Raw genomic sequence first — 24,646 nt, 5'->3', positions numbered from 1 at the left:
GGCTATACACGGGCTGGTTATAGATCCACTACTGTGGGTTGTTTGTGAATAGTGAGAAAGTGGAATGATGGCACAAACTGACTGGCACCCAGGCTATACACGGGCTGGTTATAGATCCACTACTGTGGGTTGTCTGGTTTGTGCTCCTCTCTCATCTCTATTTGGCTGAGGAAACCTTATTTTCCTGCCGAGTTCATCTTGTAGTTGTTTTCACGTAAGAAATACCATGCTGTATTGTCTGGTAAAAATAGTGTTGAATGGAAGATGCACCTTGCATGAAAAGGTAAAATGCTTCCATTTAATATAATAATAAACTGAATTTAAATCATATTATGTCTTCCTTATCCCCCAAAATGGACGCACGGCGGCTATTACAACACTATTTTACCAGACAATACAGCATGGTATTTCTTACGTGAAAACAACTACAAGATGAACTCGGCAGGAAAATAAGGTTTCCTCAGCCAAATAGAGATGAGAGAGGAGCACAAACCAGACAACCCACAGTAGTGGATCTATAACCAGGCCGTGTATAGCCTGGGTGCCAGTCAGTTTGTGCCATCATTCCACTCCTCAACCACCGTAGTGGATCTATAACCAGCCCGTGTATAGCCTGGGTGCCAGTCAGTTTGTGCCATCATTCCACTCCTCAACCACAGTAGTGGATCTATAACCAGCCCGTGTATAGCCTGGGTGCCAGTCAGTTTGTGCCATCATTCCACTCCTCAACCACAGTAGTGGATCTATAACCAGCCCGTGTAAAGCCTGGGTGCCAGTCAGTTTGTGCCATCATTCCACTCCTCAACCGCTTATTGTTTGGTCATGACGAGGAGTGGAATGATGGCACAAACAGACTTGGTATCCAGGCTAGCCTGTGTAATCCTAGCGACAACAATAACATGTAGAGGGAGGTGGGGGTGGGGGGGGGAGAAAAAGAAGCAATGCTTTTAAAAAAACAGCACACATTGATCTAACATAACTTAAAAGCATCATAAATAATACCTTGAAAATAATTAAAAAATACAATAGAATTTGACCACAGAATGTTTGACAGAAAATACAATCCACAGTGATGACGAAAACAGAAAAAAAAAAAAAACGGACAGATTCTCTTTTCGCGCCGAAGCGCAGTAAAAACACGCGTTTTGAGACAAGAAATAATGCCGTTGACAGGGGGTAAATATTGAAATAAAAACAGTGAAAACGAAGTACAAAAAGGTAATATATAATATCATATAATCAAAACGGGGAAAACGTGACGAGGCTGTTTTTTAAAAAACCACAGAAGAAGAAAAAAAAAAATAATAATCAATTGAAGTTACTCATCATCATCAGGATTTTGTTTACGGTAACATTTAAAATAGATATTTTTTCCTCTCTGTACATAGCACTGTTTCTTTCCCTTTTAGTTGTCTATTTACAAAACAAAACTCCGGTTTCTATTTTCTCCCTCCAGTTGTTTTTCCCGCCGGTTCTGTACGGACAGAAGCCCCTTCCCTTCAGTCTAGTGAGATCACGTCTGGTACGGAGCCGTATATGACTGTCGCCGCTGCGTTCGACCTGCTGTCCCTTTCCCTATCCCGATCCCTCTCTCTCAAACTACTTGACGACACCAGACTGGAGCTGCTGCCGCTGTTGCTGCCCCCGTTGGCTGCTGCCAGGGCGCTGCTCACACCGCCGGGGGTCCCTGATTGGTCCAGGAACATCTGGGAGGAGCTATAGGGCAGGAAGCGGTTCAGGAGCAAGTCGTGGTCATCGGAGGCTGAGGCCGCCGCAGCTGCGGCCATCACCATGTTGTAATGCTATAGAGAGAGAGAGAGAGAGAGGAGTGTCAAATAAATCACAATTATTTATTAAGACTTTTTTTTACATCAACAGTTACAGCAATGTGGCCAGACCGCAACGAGCAGAAGCAACTTGGGCCAGACCGCAACGAGCAGAAGCAACTTGGGCCAGACCGAAATGTGGGCCAGACCGCAACGTGGGCCAGACCGCAACGTGGACCAGACCGCAATGAGCAGAAGCAACGTGGGCCAGACCGCAACGAGCAGAAGCAACTTGGGCCAGACCGAAATGTGGGCCAGACCGCAACGTGGGCCAGACCGCAACGTGGGCCAGACCGCAATGAGCAGAAACAACGGGGCCAGACCGAAACGTGGACCAGACCGCAATGAGCAGAAGCAACGTGGGCCAGACCGCAACGTGGGCCAGACCACAACGAGCAGAAGCAACGTGGGGCAGACCGCAACGAGCAGAAGCAACATGGGCCAGACCACAACGAGCAGAAGCAACGTGGCCAGACCGCAACGTGGGCCAGACCGCAACGAGCAGAAGCAACGTGGGCCAGACCGCAACGTGGGCCAGACCACAACGAGCAAAAGCAACGTGGGCCAGACCACAACGTGGGCCAGACCACAACGAGCAGAAGCAACGTGGGCCAGACCACAACGAGCAGAAGCAACGTGGGCCAGACCACAACGAGCAGAAGCAACGTGGGCCAGACCGCAACGTGGGCCAGACCACAACGAGCAGAAGCAATGTGGCCAAACCGTAACGAGCAGAAGCAACGTGGGCCAGACCGCAACGTGGGCCAGACCACAACGAGCAGAAGCAACGTGGGCCAGACCGCAACGTGGGCCAGACCACAACGAGCAGAAGCAACGTGGGCCAGACCGCAACGTGGGCCAGACCGCAACGAGCAGAAGAAACGTGGGCCAGACCGCAACGTGGGCCAGACCACAACGAGCAGAAGCAATGTGGCCAAACCATAACAAGCAGAAGCAACGTGGGCCAGACCGCAACGTGGGCCAGATCGCAACGAGCAGAAGCAACGTGGGCCAGACCGCAACGTGGGCCAGACCACAACGAGCAGAAGCAACGTGGGCCAGACCGCAACGTGGGCCAGACCGCAACGAGCAGAAGCAACTTGGGCCAGACCGAAATGTGGGCCAGACCGCAACGTGGGCCAGACCGCAACGTGGACCAGACCGTAATGAGTAGAAGCAACGTGGGCCAGACCGCAACGTGGGCCAGACCACAACGAGCAGAAGCAAAGTGGGCCAGACCGCAACGTGGACCAGACCGCAATGAGCAGAAGCAACGTGGGCCAGACCGCAACGTGGACCAGACCGCAATGAGCAGAAGCAACGTGGGGCAGACCGCAACCAGCAGAAGCAACATGGGCCAGACCACAACGAGCAGAAGCAACATGGGCCAGACCACAACGAGCAGAAGCAACGTGGCCAGACCGCAACGTGGGCCAGACCGCAACGAGCAGAAGCAACGTGGGCCAGACCGCAACGTGGGCCAGACCGCAACGAGCAGAAGCAACGTGGCCAGACCGCAACGTGGGCCAGACCGCAACGAGCAGAAGCAACGTGGGCCAGACCGCAACGAGCAGAAGCAACGTGGGCCAGACCACACAGAGCAAAAGCAACGTGGGCCAGACCGCAACGAGCAGAAGCAACGTGGGCCGGACCACAACGAGCAGAAGCAACGTGGGGCAGACCGCAACGAGCAGAAGCAACGTGGGCCAGACCGCAACGTGGGCCAGACCACAACGAGCAAAAGCAATGTGGCCAAACCGTAACGAGCAGAAGCAACGTGGGCCAGACCACAACGTGGGCCAGACCACAACGAGCAGAAGCAACGTGGGCCAGACCACAACGAGCAGAAGCAACGTGGGCCAGACCACAACGAGCAGAAGCAATGTGGGCCAGACCGCAACGTGGGCCAGACCACAACGAGCAGAAGCAATGTGGCCAAACCGTAACGAGCAGAAGCAACGTGGGCCAGACCGCAACGTGGGCCAGACCACAACGAGCAGAAGCAACGTGGGCCAGACCGCAACGTGGGCCAGACCACAACGAGCAGAAGCAACGTGGGCCAGACCGCAACGTGGGCCAGACCGCAACGAGCAGAAGAAACGTGGGCCAGACCGCAACGTGGGCCAGACCACAACGAGCAGAAGCAATGTGGCCAAACCATAACAAGCAGAAGCAACGTGGGCCAGACCGCAACGTGGGCCAGATCGCAACGAGCAGAAGCAACGTGGGCCAGACCGCAACGTGGGCCAGACCACAACGAGCAGAAGCAACGTGGGCCAGACCGCAACGTGGGCCAGACCGCAACGAGCAGAAGAAACGTGGGCCAGACCGCAACGTGGGCCAGACCACAACGAGCAGAAGCAATGTGGCCAAAACGCAACGTGGGCCAGACCACAACGAGCACAAGCAATGTGGCCAAAACGCAACGTGGGCCAGACCACAACGAGCACAAGCAATGTGGCCAAAACGCAACGTGGGCCAGACCACAACGAGCACAAGCAATGTGGCCAAAACGCAACGTGGGCCAGACCACAACGAGCACAAGCAATGTGGCCAGACCACAACGAGCAGAAGCAATGTGGCCAGACCACAACGAGCAGAAGCAATGTGGCCAGACCACAACGAGCAGAAGCAATGTGGCCAGACCACAACGAGCAGAAGCAATGTGGCCAGACTGCAACGTGGGCCACACCGCAACGAGCAGAAACACAATGATAAAAAAAAATTAAAAACGCTCCAGAGAAGAAAGCAGACTGGCCGCACCAGGACCAGCTGTAGAAGTGACTAAAAGCAGTACATGATCCTGTTCTACGATGGTTGTCTCCCAGTGTGTTGTCTGGTTCTATCCTGTGAAGTCGTTACCTGACGGTTCTATCGTGTGAAGTCGTTACCTGACGGTTGTCTGGTTGTCTCCTGTGAAGTCATTCCCTGACGGTTCTATCTTGTGAAGTCGTTACCTGACAGATCTAACGTGTGAAGTCGTTACCTGACGGTTCTATCGTGTGAAGTCATTACCTGACGGTTCTATCGTGTGAAGTCAATACCTGACGGTTCTATCCTGTGAAGTCGTTACCTGACGGTTCTATCGTGTGAAGTTGTTACCTGACGGTTCTATCGTGTGAAGTCGTTACCTGACGGTTCTATCTTTTGAAGTCGTTACCTGACGGTTGTCTGGTTGTCTCCTGTGAAGTCATTCCCTGACGGTTCTATCTTGTGAAGTCGTTACCTGACAGTTCTATCGTGTGAAGTCGTTACCTGACGGTTCTATCGTGTGAAGTCGTTACTTGACGGTTCTATCGTGTGAAGTCGTTACCTGACGGTTCTATCTTGTGAAGTCATTACCTGACGGTTGTCTGGTTGTCTCCTGTGAAGTCATTCCCTGACGGTTCTATCTTGTGAAGTCGTTACCTGACAGATCTAACGTGTGAAGTCGTTACCTGACGGTTCTATCGTGTGAAGTCATTACCTGACGGTTCTATCGTGTGAAGTCAATACCTGACGGTTCTATCCTGTGAAGTCGTTACCTGACGGTTCTATCGTGTGAAGTCGTTGCCTGACGGTTCTATCGTGTGAAGTCGTTACCTGACGGTTCTATCTTGTGAAGTCGTTACCTGACGGTTGTCTGGTTGTCTCCTGTGAAGTCATTCCCTGACGGTTCTATCTTGTGAAGTCGTTACCTGACAGTTCTAACGTGTGAAGTCGTTACCTGACGGTTCTATCGTGTGAAGTCATTACCTGACGGTTCTATCGTGTGAAGTCATTACCTGACGGTTCTATCGTGTGAAGTCAATGCCTGACGGTTCTATCCTGTGAAGTCGTTACCTGACGGTTCTATCGTGTGAAGTCGTTACCTGACGGTTCTATCTTGTGAAGTCATTACTTGACGATTGTCTGGTTGTCTCCTGTGAAATCATTCCCTGACGGTTCTATCTTGTGAAGTCATTACCTGACGGTTCTAACGTGTGAAGTCGTTACCTGACGGTTCTATCGTGTGAAGTCGTTACCTGACGGTTCTAACGTGTGAAGTCGTTACCTGACGGTTCTATCGTGTGAAGTCGTTACCTGACGGTTCTATCGTGTGAAGTCGTTACCTGACGGTTCTATCGTGTGAAGTCGTTACCTGACGGTTCTATCTTGTGAAGTCATTACCTGACGGTTGTCTGGTTGTCTCCTGTGAAATCATTCCCTGACGGTTCTATCTTGTGAAGTCATTACCTGACGGTTCTAACGTGTGAAGTTGTTACCTGACGGTTCTATCGTGTGAAGTCGTTACCTGACGGTTCTAACGTGTGAAGTCGTTACCTGACGGTTCTATCGTGTGAAGTCGTTACCTGACGGTTCTATCGTGTGAAGTCGTTACCTGACGGTTCTATCATGTGAAGTCGTTACCTGACGGTTCTATCGTGTGAAGTCGTTACCTGACAGATCTAACGTGTGAAGTCGTTACCTGACGGTTCTATCGTGTGAAGTCATTACCTGACGGTTCTATCGTGTGAAGTCAATACCTGACGGTTCTATCCTGTGAAGTCGTTACCTGACGGTTCTATCGTGTGAAGTTGTTACCTGACGGTTCTATCGTGTGAAGTCGTTACCTGACGGTTCTATCTTTTGAAGTCGTTACCTGACGGTTGTCTGGTTGTCTCCTGTGAAGTCATTCCCTGACGGTTCTATCTTGTGAAGTCGTTACCTGACAGTTCTATCGTGTGAAGTCGTTACCTGACGGTTCTATCGTGTGAAGTCGTTACTTGACGGTTCTATCGTGTGAAGTCGTTACCTGACGGTTCTATCTTGTGAAGTCATTACCTGACGGTTGTCTGGTTGTCTCCTGTGAAGTCATTCCCTGACGGTTCTATCTTGTGAAGTCGTTACCTGACAGATCTAACGTGTGAAGTCGTTACCTGACGGTTCTATCGTGTGAAGTCATTACCTGACGGTTCTATCGTGTGAAGTCAATACCTGACGGTTCTATCCTGTGAAGTCGTTACCTGACGGTTCTATCGTGTGAAGTCGTTACCTGACGGTTCTATCGTGTGAAGTCGTTACCTGACGGTTCTATCTTGTGAAGTCGTTACCTGACGGTTGTCTGGTTGTCTCCTGTGAAGTCATTCCCTGACGGTTCTATCTTGTGAAGTCGTTACCTGACAGTTCTAACGTGTGAAGTCGTTACCTGACGGTTCTATCGTGTGAAGTCATTACCTGACGGTTCTATCGTGTGAAGTCATTACCTGACGGTTCTATCGTGTGAAGTCAATGCCTGACGGTTCTATCCTGTGAAGTCGTTACCTAAAAGTTCTATCGTGTGAAGTCGTTACCTGACGGTTCTATCTTGTGAAGTCATTACTTGACGGTTGTCTGGTTGTCTCCTGTGAAATCATTCCCTGACGGTTCTATCTTGTGAAGTCATTACCTGACGGTTCTAACGTGTGAAGTTGTTACCTGACGGTTCTATCGTGTGAAGTCGTTACCTGACGGTTCTAACGTGTGAAGTCGTTACCTGACGGTTCTATCGTGTGAAGTCGTTACCTGACGGTTCTATCGTGTGAAGTCGTTACCTGACGGTTCTATCTTGTGAAGTCATTACCTGACGGTTGTCTGGTTGTCTCCTGTGAAATCATTCCCTGACGGTTCTATCTTGTGAAGTCATTACCTGACGGTTCTAACGTGTGAAGTTGTTACCTGACGGTTCTATCGTGTGAAGTCGTTACCTGACGGTTCTAACGTGTGAAGTCGTTACCTGACGGTTCTATCGTGTGAAGTCGTTACCTGACGGTTCTATCGTGTGAAGTCGTTACCTGACGGTTCTATCGTGTGAAGTCGTTACCTGACGGTTCTATCGTGTGAAGTCGTTACCTGACGGTTCTATCGTGTGAAGTCGTTACCTGACGGTTCTATCGTGTGAAGTCGTTACCTGACGGTTCTATCATGTGAAGTCGTTACCTGACGGTTCTATCCTGTGAAGTCATTACCTGACGGTTGTCTGGTTGTCTCCTGTGAAGTCGTTACCTGACGGTTCTATCGTGTGAAGTCGTTACCTGACGGTTCTATCGTGTGAAGTCGTTACCTGACGGTTCTATCGTGTGAAGTCGTTACCTGACGGTTCTATCGTGTGAAGTCGTTACCTGACGGTTCTATCTTGTGAAGTCATTACCTGATGGTTGTCTCCCTGGAGGAATGAGAAGAAGTTGAGGTCCAGGTCATTGGGGGTGTGGTAGTAGTGGCTGTAGTCCTGTATGAGGGGGGGTGGAGGGGGGATATAGCTGGTCTCAACAGGAGGCATGCTGGGAGTTCTGGCCACCGGAGATACCTGGCTGTGGAGGTTCAACACGCTGTAGGGAGAAGACGACGATGAAGAAGATTACGCATTGAACAAAATGTCCAACGGAAATTAGCGTTCTCAAATTTATCCCAACTCCTCAAAACACACATACAGGTTCCACAACACACATACAGGTTCCACAACACACATACAGGTTCCACAACACACATACAGGTTCCACAACACACATACAGGTTCCACAACACACATACAGGTTCCACAACACACATACAGGTTCCACAACACACATACAGGTTCCACAACACACATACAGGTTCCACAACACACATACAGGTTCCACAACACACATACAGGTTCCACAACACACATACAGGTTCCACAACACACATACAGGTTCCAAAACAAACATACAGGTTCCAAAACACACATACAGGTTCCACAACACACATACAGGTTCCACAACACACATACAGGTTCCACAACACACATACAGGTTCCACAACACACATACAGGTTCCACAACACACATACAGGTTCCACAACACACATACAGGTTCCAAAACAAACATACAGGTTCCACAACACACATACAGGTTCCAAAACACACATACAGGTTCCACAACACACATACAGGTTCCAAAACACACATACAGGTTCCACAACACACATACAGGTTCCACAACACACATACAGGTTCCAAAACAAACATACAGGTTCCACAACACACATACAGGTTCCAAAACACACATACAGGTTCCACAACACACATACAGGTTCCAAAAACACACATACAGGTTCCACAACACACATACAGGTTCCAAAACACACATACAGGTTCCAAAAACACACATACAGGTTCCACAACACACATACAGGTTCCACAACATACATACAGGTTCCACAACACACATACAGGTTCCAAAACACACATACAGGTTCCAAAACATAAACGCCCCAGGAACAGTTCAAGGGGTTAGCAGGACGTGACATCGGAGGTGACGTACCCCTTGCTGATAGGCGGTGAGGCAGGGGACAAGGAGGAGGAGGAGGGACAGGGTCTCTTGAGAGGAGGCTCATCGTCCAGATCGTCGTCTGAAGAGCTGTCCAGAGTCAGATCAATCACCACCACCTTATTGGTACTGCTGTGGGATGAGCTGTTCCTGTGGGGCTCCGATTCTACTGTCCGACACGAGTCTGCAAGAGGGTGAATCCTTCTGTCAATCCATCTACAATAGCAGCCACAGCAGTCAACTAGCTAGGTAGCTGTTTCATTTTCTAGCCTCAGCAGTCAACTAGCTAGGTAGCCACCGCAGTCAACTAGCTAGGTAGCCACAGCAGTCAACTAGCTAGGTAGCCACAGCAGCCAACTAGCTAGGTAGCCACAGCAGTCAACTAGCTAGGTAGCCACAGCAGTCAGCTAGCTAGGTAGCCACAGCAGTCAACTAGCTAGGTAGCCACAGCAGTCAACTAGCTGGTTAGCCTCAGCAGTCAACTAGCTAGGTAGCTGTTTCGTTTTCTAGCCACAGCAGTCAACTAGCTAGGTAGCCACAGCAGTCATCTAGCTAGGTAGCCTCAGCAGTCAACTAGCTAGGTAGCCTCAGCAGTCAACTAGCTAGGTAGCCTCAGCAGTCAACTAGCTAGGTAGCCTCAGCAGTCAACTAGCTAGGTAGCCTCAGCAGTCAACTAGCTAGGTAGCCTCAGCAGTCAACTAGCTAGGTAGCCTCAGCAGTCAACTAGCTAGGTAGCCACAGCAGTCATCTAGCTAGGTAGCCACAGCAGTCATCTAGCTAGGTAGCCACAGCAGTCATCTAGCTAGGTAGCCACAACAGTCAACTAGCTAGGTAGCCACAGCAGTCATCTAGCTAGGTAGCCACAGCAGTCAACTAGCTAGGTAGCCACAGCAGTCAACTAGCTAGGTAGCCACAGCAGTCATCTAGCTAGGTAGCCACAGCAGTCATCTAGCTAGGTAGCCTCAGCAGTCATCTAGCTAGGTAGCCACAGTAGTCAACTAGCTAGGTAGCCACAGCAGTCAACTAGCTAGGTAGCCACACCAGTCAACTAGCTAGGTAGCCTCAGCAGTCAACTAGCTAGGTAGCCTCAGCAGTCAACTAGCTAGGTAGCCACAGCAGTCATCTAGCTAGGTAGCCTCAGCAGTAAACTAGCTAGGTAGCCTCAGCAGTCAACTAGCTAGGTAGCCTCAGCAGTCAACTAGCTAGGTAGCCTCAGGGGTCATCTAGCTAGGTAGCCTCAGCGGTCATCTAGCTAGGTAGCCTCAGCAGTCAACTAGCTAGGTAGCCACAGCAGTCATCTAGCTAGATAGCCTCAGCAGTAATCTAATTAGGTAGGAGGTGGTGGTTTGGGAACTACTGCAACAGAGGATTAAGTTGGCCACGTACCGCCATCGCCGTTGAATGAAGCAGATACCTCTGTGACCTCCTTCTTCGACCTCATGGGATACCAGTTCCCGTCCTCTTTAAACTGGATCTCATCACAGTCCTCACAGCTGTTCAGGATCTCCATGAACAACCTGCAGAGAGAGAGACAGAGAGACAGAGAGACAGACAGACAGACACATGCACGAGGAGGAGATTAGAAATAGGTGCTACTGTACTGCTATGCATTGGATGATAGAATAAAGACACGTGTTTGGAGTTTTCCCCTGTCAGAGAGACGGAGAGAGACGACGAGAAAGTGAGAGAGACGGAGAGAAATGTAGAGAGAGACGAAGAGAAACGGAGAGAGAGACGGATAGAAATGTAGAGAGAGACGAAGAGAAACGGAGAGAGAGACGGATAGAAATGTAGAGAGAGACGAAGAGAAACGGAGAGAGAGACGTAGAGAGAGACGGAGAGAGAGAGACGAAGAGAGACGGAGAGAAATGTAGAGAGAGACGAAGAGAAACGGAGAGAGAGACGGAGAGAGACGTAGAGAGACGAAGAGAGAGACGGAGAGAGAGACGAAGAGAGACGTAGAGAGAGAGACGAAGAGAGACGGAGAGAGAGACGGAGAGAGACGGAGAGAGAGACGGAGAGAAAGTGAGAGACGGAGAGAGAGACGGAGAGAGATGTAGAGAAACGGAGAGAGACGGAGAGAGAGACGTAGAGAGAGACGGAGAGAGACGTAGAGAGAGACGTAGAGAGAGACGGAGAGAGAGACGGAGAGAGAGACGTAAGAGAGACGTGGAGAGAGACGGAGAGAGAGACGGAGAGAGACGTAGAGAGAGACAGAGAGAAAGTGAGAGAGAGACGGAGAGAGACAGAGAGAGAGACGTAGAGAGAGACGGAGAGAGAGACGGAAAGAGAGACGGAGAGAGAGACGTAGAGAGAGACGTAGAGAGAGACGTGGAGAGACGTAGAGAGAGACAGAGAGAAAGTGAGAGAGAGACGGAGAGAGACAGAGAGAGAGACGTAGAGAGAGACGGAGAGAGAGACGGAAAGAGAGACGGAGAGAGAGACGGAGAGAGAGACGGAGAGAGAGACGGAGAGAGAGACGGAGAGAGACGTAGAGAGAGACAGAGAGAGACGGAGAGAGACGTAGAGAGAGACGGAGAGAGACGGAGAGAGAGACGGAGAGAGACGGAGAGAGAGACGGAGAGAGAGACGGAGAGAGAGACGTAGAGAGAGACGGAGAGAGAGACGTGGAGAGAGACGTAGAGAGACGTGGAGAGAGACGTAGAGAGACGTGGAGAGAGACGTAGAGAGACGTAGAGAGACGTGGAGAGACGTGGAGAGACGTAGAGAGACGTGGAGAGAGACGGAGAGAGAGACGGAGAGAGAGACAGAGAGAAAGTGAGAGAGAGACGGAGCGAGAGATAGTTCCACGAAAAGAGGGCCTTTTTGGGTCTCTTTGTTATTTTTTGTTGTAGAACTTGGGCACAAACGTTTAATTTTAAAAGCCTGTAATATTAAATAAAGTGCCCTTTAATATTGAACACACGAAGAACTCCATAAATATGCCTTTTTTTTTTGTATGAATAAATGATGTATTTTGACATGAACTGTGTAAATTCATGGGAGATTTTAACCCATCATTGTAAAGCTTTAGCTATTTGGTTGCTTATTAAAACAGTCATTTCTGAAGATGCTTATTTAATTAATGTGATTGTTTTATTTGTTTTATTTTATATGATTGATTAGTGATTCATTTACATATGTCCCTCATTTTAAAAAGGTCAACCCCCCCTGTTACGTGAACTGAACTCAAACAACAATTTTATTATTGTGACACTATTCCTTTAAAAAATAAATAATAATAATAATAATTTAAAAAATAAACATTGACCATATAAAGCCTTGTTCACATTGGAAGTTTGAAGTGACTCGGATCCTATTGTTTTGCATATCTAATTTGAATCAGTTGTTTTTCCCAGCAGTCTGAACAGCCAAAAAAGGACATGGAATAGGATATTTCCGGCCACAATTCAAACCACATTTGCAGGTGGTTTTAAAATCAGATACAAATCTGATTCCTAGCCATGTGACTTGTGTCTGAACGGTCAAATCTGATGTAAGTGGTTTTTAGACTGTTATTTGGCATATTGCTTGCCAGCTGCTCTGTTGACAGTTTGACAAGAACATGTTCTAGCTAACTAGCTGGTTAATCGTTTACAAACAAATTACTGAACGTGGTCGAAAACTAAACAGCTACCTAGCTAGTTGACTGGTGTGGCTAGAAAACTAAACAGCTGCCTAGCTAGTTGACTGGTGTGGCTAGAAAACTAAACAGCTGCCTAGCTAGTTGACTGGTGTGGCTAGAAAACTAAACAGCTAGCTAGCTAGTTGACTGGTGTGGCTAGAAAACTAAACAGCTACCTAGCTAGTCGACTGGTGTGGCTACCTAGCTAGTTGACTGCTGTGGCTAGAAAAACTAAACAGCTGCCTAGCTAGTTGACTGGTGTGGCTAGAAAACTAAACAGCTGCCTAGCTAGTCGACTGGTGTGGCTACCTAGCTAGTCGACTGGTGTGGCTACCTAGCTAGTTGATTGCTGTGGCTAGAAAACTAAACAGCTAGCTAGCTAGATGACTGCTGTGGCTTCCTAGCTAGTTGACTGCTGTGGCTAGCTAGCTAGTTGACTGCTGTGGCTAGAAAAACTAAACAGCTGCCTAGCTAGTTGACTGGTGTGGCTAGAAAACTAAACAGCTGCCTAGCTAGTCGACTGGTGTGGCTACCTAGCTAGTTGATTGCTGTGGCTAGAAAACTAAACAGCTAGCTAGCTAGATGACTGCTGTGGCTTCCTAGCTAGTTGACTGCTGTGGCTAGCTAGCTAGTTGACTGCTGTGGCTAGAAAAACTAAACAGCTAGCTAGCTAGATGACTGCTGTGGCTAGCTAGCTAGTTGACTGCTGTGGCTAGAAAACTAACCAGCTAGCTACCTAGCTAGTTGACTGCTGTGGCTAGAAAACTAACCAGCTAGCTACCTAGCTAGTTGACTGGTGTGGCTACCTAGCTAGTTGACTACTGTGTCTAGAAAACTAAACAACTAGCTACCTAGCTAGTTGACTGATGTGGCTAGAAAACTAAACAGCTAGCTAGCTAGTTGACTGCTGTGGCTACCTAGCTAGTTGACTGCTACGGCTACCTAGTTAGTTGACTGCTGAGGCTCGAAAACGAAACAGCTAGCTAGCTAGATGACTGCTGAGGCTCGAAAACGAAACAGCTAGCTAGCTAGATGACTGCTGTGGCTAGAAAACTAAACAGCTAGCTAGCTAGCTAGATCACTGCTGTGGCTAGAAAACTAAACAGCTAGCTAGCTAGATGACTGCTGTGGCTAGAAAACTAAACAGCTAGCTAGCTAAATGACTGCTGTGGCTAGTCAAAAAAAAGGACTCGTTTTAAAAGTTGGTTTATCTTATCCTTGAAGAATCTAAAATATATTTAGATTTGGTTGACACTTTTTTGGTTACTACATGATTCCACACGTGTTATTTCATAGTTGATGTCTTAACTATTTATTTTAGAAAATTATTGAAAATAATAAAAAAAATAAACTTTTGACTGGTACTGTATGTGACGTGGGCCTGTGGACGGGAGGGTAAGGGGGGGGGGGTAAGGAGGGGTAGCAGCAGAACGAACCCGTCGATGATGAGGTGTTGGTAGGGGGCCTTCTGATCACAGACAGGACACACCCACGTGGGTTTCTTCTCATTCATCTGGATGTAAAGCGTAGCGTCGAAACACTGGAGGTGGGAACACGTCAGCGCTCTGCACGGGATCATCAGACGCATCTTCCCCAGCTAGACAGGAAACAGGAAACAGGAAGATGAACATACATCAACATCATAACATTTTACGGTGATTTTGATGCGTTTCCTCTACTAATTAGCTATTTTACCCAGGTTGAATGCACTGATTTGACTGTAAATCTGATTAAGAACGTCTGCTAAATTACTCAAACGTAAATGAGTGTACGTACCGGACAGAGTAGAGAGACTCGTAGACTGGTGGTCGCAATCTCACTGTCAGGGTCTGCTGTTAACTTCTCTTTGACTGTGGAGAGAGAGAGACAACACAATCTCACTGTCAGCTGTTAACTTCTCTCTGACTGTGGAGAGAGAGAGACAACACAATCTCACTGTCAGGGTCAGCTGTTAACTTCTCTCTGACTGTGGAGAGAGAGACAACACAATCTCTGCTGTTAACTTCTCTGACTGTGGAGAGAGAGAGAGACAACACAATCTCTGCTGTTAACTTCTCTGACTGTGGAGAAAGAGAGACAACACAATCTCTGCTGTTAACTTCTCTGACTGTGGAGAGAGAGACAACACAATCTCTGCTGTTAACTCCTCTGACTGTGGAGAGAGAGAGAGACAACACAATCTCTGCTGTTAACTTCTCTGACTGTGGAGAGAGAGAGAGACAACACAATCTCTGCTGTTAACTTCTCTGACTGTGGAGAGAGAGAGAGACAACACAATCTCTGCTGTTAACTCCTCTGACTGTGGAGAGAGAGAGAGACAACACAATCTCTGCTGTTAACTTCTCTGACTGTGGAGAAAGAGAGACAACACAATCTCTGCTGTTAACTTCTCTGACTGTGGAGAGAGAGAGAGACAACACAGAGACAACACAGAGACATAATGAGCTGGATGGCACCAATAAAGATGACGTTCCCAATCCCCCAGCTTGGTGCCTTAAGAGTCAGCTCCTATGGTCCATTAGGGTCTTGGGTTCACAGTACCAACAGATCTGGGACGAGGCCTGGCAGCACAGTCTAATATCAGAGAGCCACCTACTGAGAGCTCTGGAGTGGTCTGGGTTGCGGATGCCTTTGGCTCGTAGTCTCTGTAGCAGGGTTGTGGATGTCTGCTGTCTCGCCAGGTAGACTGCCATGGAGAAATTCTGAGAGAGGAGGCAGGACAACAGGGAGGGAGGTTATCACAGTGAACCACCATGACACAAAACAATGTAACAGAATAGAATAACATTCTCCATGCTCTGTGGGGCTTCGCAGCAGCAACCACATGGTACACAAACACTGGTCTATATCTTTATGCCACAGCTTTATCCAACAGTCTTTGCTAACATCTATTTCAGTAGTTTGCCAGCCAGCCAGCCTGCCAGCCTGCCTTAGGGTTGCAAAATACTGGTCATGTTCCCAAATTTCCCAGGTTTCCAGAAATCCTGGTTGGTGGATTCTGGATTTCTTGCTTAATCCTATCTGATCCCGGGAATCTTCCAATCGGGATTCTAAATAACCTGTCTATCTCTGAGGTCCATGACATCACAATAGATTCCTTACCCTGCCTATCTCTGAGGTCCACGACACCACAACAGATTCCTTACCCTGCCTATCTCTGAGGTCCATGACATCACAATAGATTCCTTACCCTGCCTATCTCTGAGGTCCACGACATCACGATAGATTCCTTACCCTGCCTATCTCTGAGGTCCATGACATCACGATAGATTCCTTACCCTGCCTATCTCTGAGGTCCATGACATCACAATAGATTCCTTACCCTGCCTATCTCTGAGGTCCATGACATCACCATAGATTCCTTACCCTGCCTAACTCTGCGGTCCATGACATCACGATAGATTCCTTACCCTGCCTATCTCTGAGGTCCACGACACCACGATAGTGTTGGGCACTGTGGTGGACAGTCTGACCAGTGACGTGATGTTGATGGGGCGACTCGGCCGTTTGGGTTCCACTCCGTTTTTGGTTGGAGGAAGGTAGCTCTGAGGAAGAGGTGAGACAACATGGGTCAATGTCAAGTTGGGAAGAGCAGGACGCTAGGCTAACAAATCCAAGAATGGTGGGTTCAAGTCCCACAGGGATAACATACACTGAACACAAACACAACTGAGTTACAGTTCAGATAAGGAAATCAGTCAATTGAGAAATGTATTGGGCCCTAATCTATGGATTTCACATTACTGGGAATACAGATATGCATCTGTTGGTCACAGATACCTTTAAAATTAAAGGTAGGGGTGTGGATGAGAAAACCAGTCAGTATCTGGTGTGGATCAGAAAACCAGTCAGTATCTGGTGTGGATCAGAAAACCAGTCAGTATCTGGTGTGGATCAGAGAACCAGTCAGTAGCTGGTGTGATCAGAAAACCAGTCAGTATCTGGTGTGGATCAGAAAACCAGTCAGTATATGGTGTGATCAGAAAACCAGTCAGTATCTGGTGTGGATCAGAGAACCAGTCAGTATCTGGTGTTGATCAGAAAACCAGTCAGTATCTGGTGTGATCAGAAAACCAGTCAGTATCTGGTGTGATCAGAAAACCAGTCAGTATCTGGTGTGGATCAGAAAACCAGTCAGTATCTGGTGTGATCAGAAAACCAGTCAGTATCTGGTGTGATCAGAAAACCAGTCAGTATCTGGTGTGGATCAGAGAACCAGTCAGTATCTGGTGTGATCAGAAAACCAGTCAGTATCTGGTGTGATCAGAAAACCAGTCAGTATCTGGTGTGATCAGAAAACCAGTCCGTATCTGGTGTAATCAGAAAACCAGTCCGTATCTGGTGTGGATCAGAAAACCAGTCAGTATCTGGTGTGATCAGAAAACCAGTCAGTATCTGGCGTGGATCAGAAAACCAGTCAGTATCTGGTGTGATCAGAAAACCAGTCAGTATCTGGTGTGATCAGAAAACCAGTCCGTATCTGGTGTGACCATTTGCCTCATGCAGCGCGACACATCTCCTTCACATAGTGTTGATCAGGCTGTTGGTCGTGGACTGTGGAATGTTGTCCCACTCCTCTTCAACGGCTGTGTGAAGTGGCTGGATATTGATGGGAACTGGAACAGGCTGTCCAACATGTCGATCCACAGCATCCCCAACATGCTCAAATGGGTGACATTTCTGGTGAGAATGCAGGCCATGGAAGCTTCCAGGAATTGTGTCCAGATCCTTGCGACATGGGGCCGAGTATCGTCATGCTGAAACATGAGGTGACGGCGGCGGATGAATGGCACGACAATGGGCCAAAAGGATCTCGTCACGCTATCTCTGTGCACTCAAATTGCAAATCGATAAAATGCATTTGTGTTCGTTGTCCGTAGCTTCTGCCTGCCCCATACCATAACCCCACCACCACCATGGGGCACTCTGTTCACAACGCTGACATCAGCAAACCGCTCGCCCACACGGCGCAATACACGCTGTCTGCCATCTGCCCGGTACACGTGAAACCGGGATTCATCCGTGAAGAGCACACTTCTCCAGCGTGCCAGTGACCATCGAAGGTGAGCATTTGCCCACGGAAATCGGTTACGACGTCGAACTGCAATCAGGTCAAGACGACGGGCCCACAGATGAGCAGTTTCTGCAGAAATTATTTTGGTTGTGCAAACCCAGTTTCATCAGCTGTATGAGTGACTGGTCTTAAGACGATGTGGAGATCCTGGGTTGGCGTGGTTACACGTGGTCTGCAGTTGTCAGGCCCGGTTAAACGTACTGCCAAATTCGCTAAAATGATGGAGGTGGCTCATGGTAGAGAAATTAAACATTACATTCTCTGGCTACTGCTCTGGTGGACATTCCTGCAGTCAACATGCCAAATGTGTTGTGCGACAAATCTGCACATTTTAGAATGGCCTTTTATTGTCCCCAGCACAAGGTGCACCTGTGTAATGATGATGGTGTATTAATCAGCTTCTTGATATGCCACACCTGTCAGGTGGATGGATTATATTGGCAAAGGGAGAAATGCTCACTAACAGGGATGTAAACAAATTTGAAAGAAATATGATTTTTTTGCGCGTTTGGAACATTTCTGGGATCTTTTATTTCAGCTCATGAAACATGGGACCAACACGTGGGACCAACACGTGGGACCAACACGTGGGACCAACACGTGGGACCAACACTTGGGACCAACACTTGGGACCAACACTTGGGACCAACACTTGTCATGTTGAGTCTATATTTTTTCCTGGGTGTACTAAAATAAAAGGTATTACTGTCAAGCACTTTGGATAAAAGTGTCATTACTTGAGCATTGCTTAATGCAGCGTTTCCCAATCCTGGAAAGGAGTGCAAACTAACATTTGATTCAATGAAAGGCTTGATGAGGAGCTGATGAGTGCAATAATGTGTTTTAGTATGAGGGCAAATACACACCATGTAGGACCAGGATAATGTTTTAGTACTAGACCACCATGTAGCACCAGGATAATGTTTTAGTACTAGAGCAAAGATACACCATGTAGGACCAGGATAATGTTTTAGTACTAGAGCACCATGTAGGACCAGGATAATGTTTTAGTACTAGAGCACCATGTAGGACCAGGATAATGTTTTAGTACTAGAGCAAAGATACACCATGTAGGACCAGGATAATGTTTTAGTACTAGAGCACCATATAGGACCAGGATAATGTTTTAGTACTAGAGCACCATGTAGGACCAGGATAATGTTTTAGTACTAGAGCACCATGTAGGACCAGGATAATGTTTTAGTACTAGAGCACCATGTAGGACCAGGATAATGTTTTAGTACTAGAGCACCATGTAGGACCAGGATAATGTTTTAGTACTAGAGCACCATGTAGGACCAGGATAATGTTTTAGTACCAGAGCACCATGTAGGACCAGGATAATGTTTTAGTACTAGAGCACCATGTAGGACCAGGATAATGTTTTAGTACCAGAGCACCATGTAGGACCAGGATAATGTTTTAGTACCAGAGCACCATATAGGACCAGGATAATGTTTTAGTACTAGAGCACCATGTAGGACCAGGATAATGTTTTAGTACTAGAGCACCATGTAGGACCAGGATAATGTTTTAGTACCAGGGCAAAGACACACCATGTAGCACCAGGATAATGTTTTAGTACTAGAGCACCATGTAGGACCAGGATAATGTTTTAGTATTAGAGCACCATATAGGACCAGGATAATGTTTTAGTACTAGAGCACCATGTAGGACCAGGATAATGTTTTAGTACTAGAGCACCATGTAGGACCAGGATAATGTTTTAGTACTAGAGCACCATGTAGGACCAGGATAATGTTTTAGTACTAGAGCAAAGATACACCATGTAGGACCAGGATAATGTTTTAGTACTAGAGCACCATGTAGGACCAGGATAATGTTTTAGTACTAGAGCACCATGTAGCACCAGGATAATGTTTTAGTACTAGAGCAAAGATACACCATGTAGGACCAGGATAATGTTTTAGTACTAGAGCAAAGATACACCATGTAGGACAAGGATAATGTTTTAGTACTAGAGCACCATGTAGGACCAGGATAATGTTTTAGTACTAGAGCAAAGATACACCATGTAGGACCAGGATAATGTTTTAGTACTAGAGCACCATGTAGGACCAGGATAATGTTTTAGTACTAGACCACCATATAGGACCAGGATAATGTTTTAGTACTAGAGCACCATATAGGACCAGGATAATGTTTTAGTACTAGAGCACCATGTAGGACCAGGATAATGTTTTAGTACTAGACCACCATATAGGACCAGGATAATGTTTTAGTTCAAGAGCACCATATAGGACCAGGATAATGTTTTAGTACCAGAGCACCATATAGGACCAGGATAATGTTTTAGTACTAGAGCACCATGTAGGACCAGGATAATGTTTTAGTACCAGACCACAATGTAGCACCAGGATAATGTTTTAGTACCAGACCACCATATAGGACCAGGATAATGTTTTAGTACCAGACCACCATGTAGCACCAGGATAATGTTTTAGTACTAGAGCACCATGTAGGACCAGGATAATGTTTTAGTACTAGAGCACCATGTAGGACCAGGATAATGTTTTAGTACCAGGGCAAAGACACACCATATAGGACCAGTATAATGTTTTAGTACCAGGGCAAAGACACACCATATAGGACCAGGATAATGTTTTAGTACCAGGGCAAAGACACACCATATAGGACCAGGATAATGTTTTAGTACCAGGGCAAAGACACACCATGTAGGACCAGGATAATGTTTTAGTACTAGAGCGCCATGTAGCACCAGGATAATGTTTTAGTACCAGGGCAAAGACACACCATGTAGGACCAGGATAATGTTTTAGTACCAGGGCAAAGACACACCATGTAGGACCAGGATAATGTTTTAGTACCAGGGCAAAGACACACCATGTAGGACCAGGATAATGTTTTAGTACCAGGGCAAAGACACACCATGTAGGACCAGGATAATGTTTTAGTACCAGGGCAAAGACACACCATGTAGGACCAGGATAATGTTTTAGTACCAGGGCAAAGACACACCATGTAGGACCAGGATAATGTTTTAGTACCAGGGCAAAAACACACCATGTAGGACCAGGATAATGTTTTAGTACCAGGGCAAAGACACACCATGTAGGGCCAGGATAATGTTTTAGTACCAGGGCAAAGACACACCATGTAGGACCAGGATAATGTTTTAGTACCAGGGCAAAGACACACCATGTAGGACCAGGATAATGTTTTAGTACCAGAGCACCATGTAGGACCAGGATAATGTTTTAGTACCAGGGCAAAGACACACCATGTAGGACCAGGATAATGTTTTAGTACCAGAGCACCATGTAGCACCAGGATAATGTTTTAGTACCAGGGCAAAGACACACCATGTAGCACCAGGATAATGTTTTAGTACCAGGGCAAAGACACACCATGTAGGACCAGGATAATGTTTTAGTACCAGACCACCATGTAGCACCAGGATAATGTTTTAGTACCAGGGCAAAGACACACCATGTAGGACCAGGATAATGTTTTAGTACCAGACCACCATGTAGCACCAGGATAATGTTTTAGTACCAGGGCAAAGACACACCATGTAGGACCAGGATAATGTTTTAGTACCAGACCACCATGTAGCACCAGGATAATGTTTTAGTACCAGGGCAAAGACACACCATGTAGGGCCAGGATAATGTTTTAGTACCAGAGCACCATGTAGGGCCAGGATAATGTTTTAGTACTAGAGCACCATGTAGGACCAGGATAATGTTTTAGTACTAGAGCACCATATAGGACCAGGATAATGTTTTAGTACTAGAGCACCATGTAGGACCAGGATAATGTTTTAGTACCAGAGCACCATGTACGGCCAGGATAATGTTTTAGTACTAGAGCACCATGTAGGACCAGGATAATGTTTTAGTACCAGAGCACCATGTAGGACCAGGATAATGTTTTAGTACTAGAGCACCATGTAGGACCAGGATAATGTTTTAGTACCAGAGCACCATGTAGGACCAGGATAATGTTTTAGTACCAGGGCAAAGACACACCATGTAGGGCCAGGATAATGTTTTAGTACCAGAGCACCATGTAGGGCCAGGATAATGTTTTAGTACTAGAGCACCATGTAGGGCCAGGATAATGTTTTAGTACCAGACCACCATGTAGGGCCAGGATAATGTTTTAGTACTAGAGCACCATGTAGGGCCAGGATAATGTTTTAGTACTAGAGCATCATGTAGCACCAGGATAATGTTTTAGTACCAGGGCAAAGACACACCATGTAGGACCAGGATAATGTTTTAGTACCAGACCACCATGTAGGACAAGGATAATGTTTTAGTACTAGAGCACCATATAGGACCAGGATAATGTTTTAGTACCAGACCACCATATAGGACCAGGATAATGTTTTAGTACCAGGGCAAAGACACACCATGTCGGATGTCACGTATTTATGCTATAAAATACATTTTACCAAGACAGATATGATAATTCATGTTCTGAATCGTTCAATGAGGTGTTTCTATAACATATTGTATGTATTGTGCCTTGTCTTGTTGTCTCTAACCTTCTTACCCGTTGTGCTGTTGTCTGTGCCCAATAATGTTTGTACCATGTTGTGTTGCTACCATGTTGTTGTCATGTTGTGTTGCTACCATGTTGTGTTGCTACCATGTTGTTGTCATGTTGTGTGGCTACCATGTTTTTGTTATGTTGTATTGCTACCACGTTGTTGTCATGTTGTGTTGCTACCATGTTGTGTTGCTACCATGTTGTGTCGCTACCAGGTTATTGTCATGTTGTGTTGCTACCATGTTGTGTTGCTACCAGGTTATTGTCATGTTGTGTCGCTACCATGTTATTGTCATGTTGTGTTGCTACCATGTTGTGTTGCTACCATGTTGTGTCGCTACCATGTTATTGTCATGTTGTGTCGCTACCATGTTGTTGTCATGTTGTGTTGCTACCATGTTGTGTTGCTACCATGTTGTGTCGCTACCATGTTGTTGTCATGTTGTGTTGCTACCATGTTGTTGTCATGTTGTGTTGCTGCCGTGCTGTTGTCATGTGTTGCTGCCGTCATGTTGTGTTGTTGTCTCTCTTTATGTAGTGTTGTGTTGTCTCTGTATTTTTCCTTATTTAAAAAATAAAATAAAAAACCACAGGAATCCATAGATTTACTCAGTAATTTTGGCCATCCTAAAGGGGTAAAATGCTTTGAATGGATTATGATAGAGACATGAGGTTTGGCCCACAGCTTTTCTTAGAGAATTATGTACATAATTAACACATTCATTTTTACCCATTGGTCAAAACATGGGTTTTTGATTGGCCACCCTAGAAAAGGTTAGTCGGCTGTCAGACCGACTCACCGGGAGGTTGCAGGGCTTGCTGTTGACTTTAACACACAGGTTGGACGGGAAATGATCCTCCTGGGCACAGCTCGTCTCTGACAAACAAAACCTGGGAGAAAGACCACGGATCAATAACAAATAACAGAGATTAATAAAATGGATAGGAATACCACAGAGATGAATAACCAATTCAAAAATCACAGACACATCAATAAACAACTGACAGGCTATATACTATCATATTTATTAATTTATTTTCTTGTTTTTTAAAAAGAGAGAGTGATCCCCCAAAAAGACCACAACAAAATAGTTTCCGTCTTTGGGAGATGATATATATACACAAAAAAATATCTACACACAATAACCCCCATAACGACAAAGTGAAAATATGCTTCTTTTTTTTCAGCTAATGAAATACAGAAATGTAATTTACATCTAACACCATACACCCCTCAGTCAATACTTTGTAGAAGCACCTTTGTCAGCGATTACAGCTGTGAGTCTTTCTGGGTAAGTCTCTAAGAGCTGTGCGTCTTATCTGGGTAAGTCTCTAAGAGCTGTGAGTCTTTCTGGGTGAGTCTCTTAAGAGCTGTGAGTCTTTCTGGGTGAGTCTCTAAGAGCTGTGAGTCTTTCTGGGTAAGTCTCTAAGAGCTGTGAGTCTTTCTGGGTGAGTCTCTTAAGAGCTGTGAGTCTTTCTGGGTGAGTCTCTAAGAGCTGTGAGTCTTTCTGGGTAAGTCTCTAAGAGCTGTGAGACTTTCTGGGTGAGTCTCTAAGAGTGATTACAGCTGTGAGTCTCTGGGTAAGTCTCTAAGAGCTGTGAGACTTTCTGGGTGAGTCTCTAAGAGTGATTACAGCTGTGAGTCTTTCTGGGTAAGTCTCTAAGAGTGATTACAGCTGTGAGTCTTTCTGGGTAAGTCTCTAAGAGTGATTACAGCTGTGAGTCTTTCTGGGTAAGTCTCTAAGAGTGATTACAGCTGTGAGTCTTTCTGGGTAAGTCTCTAAGAGTGATTACAGCTGTGAGTCTTTCTGGGTAAGTCTCTAAGAGTGATTACAGCTGTGAGTCTTTCTGGGTGAGTCTCTAATAGTGATTACAGCTGTGAGTCTTTCTGGGTAAGTATCTAAGAGTGATTACAGCTGTGAGTCTTTCTGGGTAAGTCTCTAAGAGCTGTGAGTCTTTCTGGGTAAGTCTCTAAGAGCTGTGAGTCTTTCTGGGTGAGTCTCTAAGAGTGATTACAGCTGTGAGTCTTTCTGGGTAAGTCTCTAAGAGCTGTGAGTCTTTCTGGGTGAGTCTCTAAGAGCTGTGAGTCTTTCTGGGTGAGTCTCTAAGAGCTGTGAGTCTTTCTGGGTGAGTCTCTAAGAGCTTTATACACCTGGATTGTGCAACATTTGTCCATTATTTTTTTTAAATCTTCAAGCTCTGTCAAATTGGTTGTTGATCATTGCAAGACAACCATTTTCAGGTCTTAGATTTTCAAGTAGATTTAAGTCAAAACTGTAACTTGGTTACTCAGGA

General features: G+C 46.5%; 1 protein-coding gene across 1 annotated transcript in view; it reads right to left on the bottom strand.

Annotated features, from left to right (window-relative positions):
- Nucleotides 1-1,403: 1,403 nt before the first annotated feature.
- LOC110521158 (E3 SUMO-protein ligase PIAS1) overlaps nucleotides 1,404-24,646 on the bottom strand; it is a 40,757-nt gene continuing 17,514 nt past the window's right edge. Inside the window, exons 5-13 of the mRNA XM_090230834.1 lie at nucleotides 23,152-23,242; nucleotides 16,149-16,283; nucleotides 15,335-15,440; nucleotides 14,515-14,588; nucleotides 14,175-14,335; nucleotides 10,500-10,630; nucleotides 9,108-9,297; nucleotides 7,975-8,152; nucleotides 1,404-1,802 (exon numbers count right to left, since the gene is read on the bottom strand). Of these exons, the coding sequence (XP_090086960.1) occupies nucleotides 1,500-1,802; nucleotides 7,975-8,152; nucleotides 9,108-9,297; nucleotides 10,500-10,630; nucleotides 14,175-14,335; nucleotides 14,515-14,588; nucleotides 15,335-15,440; nucleotides 16,149-16,283; nucleotides 23,152-23,242 (1,369 nt within the window). The 3' untranslated portion in view covers nucleotides 1,404-1,499. The remainder of the gene's footprint in view (nucleotides 1,803-7,974; nucleotides 8,153-9,107; nucleotides 9,298-10,499; nucleotides 10,631-14,174; nucleotides 14,336-14,514; nucleotides 14,589-15,334; nucleotides 15,441-16,148; nucleotides 16,284-23,151; nucleotides 23,243-24,646) is intronic.

This window comes from Oncorhynchus mykiss, chromosome 4 (assembly GCF_057628025.1).
Source record: "Oncorhynchus mykiss isolate SJ-2025 chromosome 4, ASM5762802v1, whole genome shotgun sequence".
In the NCBI taxonomy this organism is placed as follows: Eukaryota; Metazoa; Chordata; class Actinopteri; order Salmoniformes; family Salmonidae; genus Oncorhynchus; species Oncorhynchus mykiss.
The sequence above is the reverse complement of the archived record's forward strand: the minus strand, read 5'-3'. Positions and strand labels throughout refer to the sequence as shown.